The sequence below is a fragment of the Rhyacophila brunnea genome, unplaced genomic scaffold, assembly GCF_057557595.1.
Source record: "Rhyacophila brunnea isolate RB1 unplaced genomic scaffold, BYU_Rbru_1.0 scaffold_13, whole genome shotgun sequence".
NCBI classification, from domain to species: Eukaryota; Metazoa; Arthropoda; class Insecta; order Trichoptera; family Rhyacophilidae; genus Rhyacophila; species Rhyacophila brunnea.
In genome coordinates, this window is record NW_028232785.1 from 34,211,840 (window position 1) to 34,218,518 (window position 6,679).

At 33.0% G+C, this 6,679-nt stretch overlaps 1 protein-coding gene across 1 annotated transcript; it reads left to right on the forward strand.

Annotated features, from left to right (window-relative positions):
- The first annotated feature begins 208 nt into the window (after window positions 1-208).
- On the forward strand, window positions 209-1,900 carry LOC147077354 (uncharacterized). Its single transcript, XM_085941064.1, has 3 exons — window positions 209-638; window positions 954-1,374; window positions 1,531-1,900. The coding sequence occupies exons 1-3, from the start codon at window positions 209-211 to the stop codon at window positions 1,898-1,900; spliced, it is 1,221 nt and encodes a 406-aa protein (XP_085797190.1).
- The last annotated feature ends 4,779 nt before the right edge of the window (window positions 1,901-6,679 follow it).

Sequence of the window (6,679 nt, forward strand, 5' to 3'; positions counted from 1 at the left end):
GTTGAGAAGACTTACATATTTTTCACGTAACTTTATTTGCAATAATTGTTATGGAGTGTTTGAATCTGTAAATCATCTAAATAGTCACTACATTTCATGCACGTCTCAGCAACCTAAGTTATATAAAACACATATTGATAAAAGACCACATCAGTGTGATGTGTGTTTTAAAATTTTTCTGCAAATTGATAACCTTAAAAAACATAAAATGGCACACATTGGTGAAAAAAAATATCAATGCGATGTGTGTTTTAAAAAGTTTAGCGCAAATAGTAATCTGAAAAGACATAAAATTATGCACACTGGTGAAAAACCACATCAATGCGATGTATGTTTAAAAAATTTCCAACAAATTGGTACTCTCAAAATACATAAAATGACACACACTGGTGAAAAGCCACATCAATGCGATGTTTGTTTAAAGAATTTCCGGAAAATTGGTGATCTTAACAAACATAAAATGACACATACTGGTGAAAAACCACATCAATGTGATGAATGTTTTAAAAAATTCTCTCAAATTGCTCACCTTAAAAATCATAAATTTACACATACTGGTAATAAACCTCATCAATGCGATGTGTGTTTTAAAAAGTTCAACGCAAATGAAATCAAAACACATAAAATGACACACACTGGTGAAAAACCACATCAATGCGATATGTGTTTTAAAAAATATGTCTTAAAAAGTGATCTCAAAAGACATAAAATGACACACACTGGTAAAATGCCACATCAATGTCATGTATGTTCTAAACAATTCTCTCAAATGTCTTGTCTTAAAGATCATATAATGACTCATACTGGTGAAAAACCATATCAATGCGATGTGTGTTTCAAAAATTTTGTCTCAATTCAATATATCAAAATACATAAAAGGACACATACTGGTGAAAAACCACATCAATGTCATGTATGCTCTAAACAATTTTCTCAAATTTCTCATTTCAAAGGTCATATGATGACTCATACTGGTGAAAAACCACATCAATGTCATGTATGTTCTAAAAAATTCTCTCGAATTACTCATCTTAAAGGTCATATAATGACACATACTGGTGAAAAACCACATCAATGCGATGTTTGTTTAAAGAATTTCCAGAAAATGTGTAATCTCAAAATACATAAAATGACACACACTGGTGAAAAGCCACATCAATGCGATGTTTGTTTAAAGAATTTCCGGAAAATTGGTGATATTAACAAACATAAAATGACACATACTGGTGAAAAACCACATCAATGTGATGAATGTTTTAAAAAATTCTCTCAAATTGCTCACCTTAAAAATCATAAATTTACACATACTGGTAATAAACCTCATCAATGCGATGTGTGTTTTAAAAAGTTCAACGCAAATGAAATCAAAACACATAAAATGACACACACTGGTGAAAAACCACATCAATGCGATATGTGTTTTAAAAAATATGTCTTAAAAAGTGATCTCAAAAGACATAAAATGACACACACTGGTAAAATGCCACATCAATGTCATGTATGTTCTAAACAATTCTCTCAAATGTCTTGTCTTAAAGATCATATAATGACTCATACTGGTGAAAAACCATATCAATGCGATGTGTGTTTCAAAAATTTTGTCTCAATTCAATATATCAAAATACATAAAAGGACACATACTGGTGAAAAACCACATCAATGTCATGTATGCTCTAAACAATTTTCTCAAATTTCTCATTTCAAAGGTCATATGATGACTCATACTGGTGAAAAACCACATCAATGTCATGTATGTTCTAAAAAATTCTCTCGAATTACTCATCTTAAAGGTCATATAATGACACATACTGGTGAAAAACCACATCAATGCGATGTTTGTTTAAAGAATTTCCAGAAAATGTGTAATCTCAAAATACATAAAATGACACATACTGGTTAAAAGCACATAAATATCATGTATGTTCTAAGCATTTCTCTCGAATTGCTCATCTTAAAGGTCATATAATGACACATATTGGTAAAAAACCACATCAATGCGATGTGTGCTCTAAAAAATTCTCTCAAATTGCTAATCTCGAAAACGTGTTTTTAAAAATATTGCAAATTGATTTTCATCTTAAATATCCTAATAATCTTAAATACTTACTGGTTCTGGAACATTATTCGATTTTTATTGTATTCGTACTGCAACTAATTGCAATACTGAATTGTGAAACCTGTATGTGGCAATATTTTAATTAGTGTTCCTGATATATTATTGGTCACTTAATATTGTAATAATTATTGTTCTTGACCATTTTATTTGTTTTCATTTTTACTGAAAAAATAAAGCGTTTGTCCCAAACTAAACTGAACATCTTACATGTAAAAATGCTACAACCAAATCAATAATCTGCAACTAATTATCAAAATTTATGGAAGTGTGAAAGAGTGGTGGATGATTTGCTATTTGGTAGTTAGTAAGAATAAAATTTGAGACTTGTATTATGACACAATGCGGTATGTCATAAGCAAGCGGGCTTCTTTCTATTATTTACAAATTAAGATTTACTTACAAAGATATTGACACAACTTTGTTAGTTGATTTTTGGTATCTAGATTATAACTTATTATTAAATTAATGGAGTAGAGAATGTTCGGTGGATGTACGTGGCGCTAGGGGAGGCCTTAATCCAGCAATGGATCGACCCAGGCTATTGATGATGACGATGATATTAATAGTGTGTAGCAAGCTAGTTTTACGATTGTTTAAATTTAAAATAATAAAATATCAAAAAAAAAGCCGTTCTGTTTTTTACCCACTTAATTATAAATACTTATGTATGGCAAGGTATCTTTTGGTCCAACCACTATGTAACAGTGGCGGAGGGTGGAGGAAGGCATTAAGGATTTCACATAAATATAGCACACTAAAATTTGTCAGTCAATTTTACTTATTTTCATTGAACTAAGAATACAATTTGCAGATTATGCCAGTTATTTTTTTAAATTCAGTTAACTCTGCCTCGACCAAACCATAACAATTTAGGTGTACAGTATGGGCGATCCAACTAAAATAGTTCACACTATTTCAGTTATACTTATTTATTTTTGTTGAAATAAGAATACTTAATATTACAGATGGTGATCATTTCTTTTAATTCATTAAGCCCTGCCTATTACAAACGATAATTATTGATAACAAATATTGTCCAATCTATAGAACATCAAAAATGAAGTAAGTATGGTTTAATGTCAAAATTTTCAATATTTTATAGATAAACGGATATTTTTACTGTTATCTACTATGCATAATTTAAAACACCATCTACACGTAGTTATATTAGTTCAATGAAAACAAATAAGTACGTGATCTTTTAATGTCAGACCTTAACGGCCTACCTCCACTCTTTTCCACTGCTATGTAACTATGATTACTCCGAACTATAGTGCTGACGATGCGAAAGAAAGTTTTTAATATCAAACAAATTTTCCATTCTGAAGAATTTCCCATGATGGTAAAAATAATTGTACCCATCTTGAGGTAATTATAATGTGTGCCTTTTTCTGAAAATGCTATACACTTAAAGAAGTAAACCGAGAAAAATGTTTTTCTTTATTAACATCCCATAAGTGGCGAAATGTAGATTTAATAATACTGTTATATAGAGCTGTCATATTCTGGATTTGGTTTATATCTGTAATATGGAAAGCTATATACCTATCTTCCTGTTAGCTTTTACCACTATTTCAGTACCCAGATCTTCACTGCCACGTTCATCGGCCGAAGTTTATGAGTTTGTCAAGCGAGCTAGTTGTGGGTACCTGTGGTTGTTTTAGTGCCAGATTGGGGCGGGGCAACTGTATATTGACATATCGCAGCCTGATTTCTAGGTTGTTATATGTCAACTTCAGTATATTTCTCAGAAAAGCAATTTGAAAGTTCGTTTTTGCTTAAAAATGTGATATAGAATAACCTGGAAATTAGGCGGCACGATTGTTCACTCGTCGACCGACAACTGTTTCATATAACCTACTCTTGTCTGCTTCCGTATCCATTAATTTAATTTGTGATTTTATTTTATGCCCAACATGCACATTCCGTGCCACGTTGCGCTATTTTTTTTTTTTAATTTATCTTCCATGTTTAACCCGCATACGTGAACACTGGTAACACACATTAGTAGCAAATATTACGCATTTTTGACGATAATCTTATAGGTACATAGGCTGAAATGCAATTTATGCAAGTTTGGCAATCTCCCAGACTCTTCAATCATTTCATAAATGATATGCCAAACCCCGCCAACTACACACTAGCGCTATACGCAGATGACACAGCCATCCTTTCCACCAGCCACCAGACTGACACGGCGATTAGGAACTTAGAAAAGGGCACTCGATAGCTGACTGATTATTTCAGTCGCTGGAGACTTCAAGTTAACGCGTAGAAGACGGAGGCGATTCTCTTCTCGCGGAGCCAAAAATCCTATAAAGGAAAAATTACTGTTTGTGACATCCCCTGTTCATTCAGTAACCCTGTGAAATATCTCGGGGTATACCTTCACCATAGATTGAACTTAACACCTCACCTATTAGAAGCCAGGCGAAAAGCCTTCATGGCGATAGGGTTCTTAGACCCATCTTCAACCGTAGAAGTTGTCTCTCAGAAGAAAACAAAACGGCACTATATAGCATGGTTATTAAACCAACCATGCTGAATGCATCCCCAATTTGGACTACTGACATCTCCAAATCCAATTTAAAGCTGCAAACAATAGAGAACAGATGCCTTCGAATCGTCTACGAACTCAAGCCTCACATAGCATCAAGCACATCAATACAAAACACGATGGAATCGAAATTGCCGAAACCATAACTAAGTGCAGAGAGACCTTCTTCGTTAGACTGACAAAAGGGCCTCATAAGAAATCTACGCTATTTACTTTTACTTTTATTTTTTACTATATATTATTATTACTATATATTGTTTACTACTAAATAACTACTGAATAGACCTACCGAATAATGTTAAGCCTTTAAGATCGCTGGTACTAATGACAAAAGGTGTTTGAAACTCAGTACCTACCTATCCAACTCATTTATAAAATAAACTCAATGGCTCGTGGCGAAAATCCCATGTTAGGTACCATTGCCACCATATCTGTGGATTCTATAGTAATATGTTTCGATTTACGCTCCTTCCTTAAAGTTGCCTGTGGTACTCGTATGTAACGGCTTTTTTTTATTAAAGAAATTTAAACTTACAATACCTATTTGAAAAACTTAATTAGGTAACAAAAAAGGTAAATGCCAAAGAGATTGCACCGTCCAATATCTTTGGTAAGTGCTAATTTTTTAATTAAGCTTTGGCTAACAAAGTTTCCAACGAAATCAGTTCTTGCGTTTTGCTGTACCTTCACGAAAATAGTAGTAGCAGATACATCGTGTTCTATTCCGAGAATAAACTACACTCTTCAGAATAGGGATATGTTTAAATACGCGCGTTACCATGATCTTACTCCCTACTTCAATTTGAGTTTGTCAATTTATGGCTACGGCCGTATGTTGTAGCTTTACCACTGGGGAATGCCATAAGAATGGCGTATTTCAAAAAAACACTACCATATTCTTAGGTCAATAATTATTATAAAGTAATTATTATTCGTAAGATGTTTATCACACTTGAATGGTGAATAATTATTAATGAGTATCTTTAGAATTATCTTCAAATGTGTTAATCTTGCTCATTTTTTGAATAATAAAATGACTAATTCTTGTCAAATTTGGGATCACAGAGAATATCAATTTAATTTTTTATCGTAAATATTTCATTATAATAATATCGACATAATTTATACTAAAGGTTTTATTAATGCGTTTAAAAATTAATAAATGTAAAAAATCTTAACACTGCACATGCATGTACTGAAATATGACTATATTCTAAAACATTAGAGCGAGAGGTTTAAAAGAATACTATTTTATGTAATAAAAATACTTTATGCAGTCATCAAATGATTAAAATAAATGTAAAGTTTAACAAAGCTTCAAAATTATATAAATAGATTATCTACAACGTTTAAGGAATGTCCAGGATCATGCATTGAAATTGCAATAAAAGCTCCATTATAACCTTCGCTGAGCATGTCCACCCTTAATCAACTTACGTTTCGTTCACCTCAGAGGGACAATTCCAAAGTTGTTAATAAATTCCAAGTCATACCAACATCCCGTAGGTTTCCAGTGTGCACTATGTATATAGATGGTGTTTAACTACTTTCCAGGAAGCCAGAATCTATTGGGCTGGAAGCAGATTGAAGTTTTTTCTCAAAACCCAGTGAAGCTAACTCCAGGCTTCTCGGAACCTAGTGTGCATCCTCCGAACATTATGAATCCAGCGGGCTTAAGGGTATACCTGTGGGCATTTAATGCTCCGCTCTTTGAGTACCACTGTAGGACGCCATTTGTCCAGCGGTTGTCCACTCACTGATAGACATCTCTAGTCTGTTACAATTTCATTTGCTTAGCGAGCTCGATCACATCGCAAATTTTTGTCTGCTTCCTTATCCATTAGTTTTTTTTTGCAATCTTTAACCGTTGTGCCCAAGAAGCACCTTTTTGTGTCAAGTTGCGAAAGCTATCCATTTTTTTTAAATTTGAATCTTACAATAAGAGTTCATGTTTCAGATACTTACGTGAACGTTGGTAGCACACATGGGTTGAACACTTTGCGCAG

Excerpts from the sequence above, each read along its gene's own strand:
- LOC147077354 (XM_085941064.1), top strand. The coding sequence starts at position 209 with ATGGCACACATTGGTGAAAAAAAATATCAATGCGATGTGTGTTTTAAA. Across the intron at positions 639-953 it reads ACATAAAATGACACACACTG|GTCATATGATGACTCATACT; the intron begins GTGAAAAACCAC and ends CTCATTTCAAAG. Across the intron at positions 1,375-1,530 it reads GCAAATGAAATCAAAACACA|TCTTAAAGATCATATAATGA; the intron begins TAAAATGACACA and ends TCAAATGTCTTG.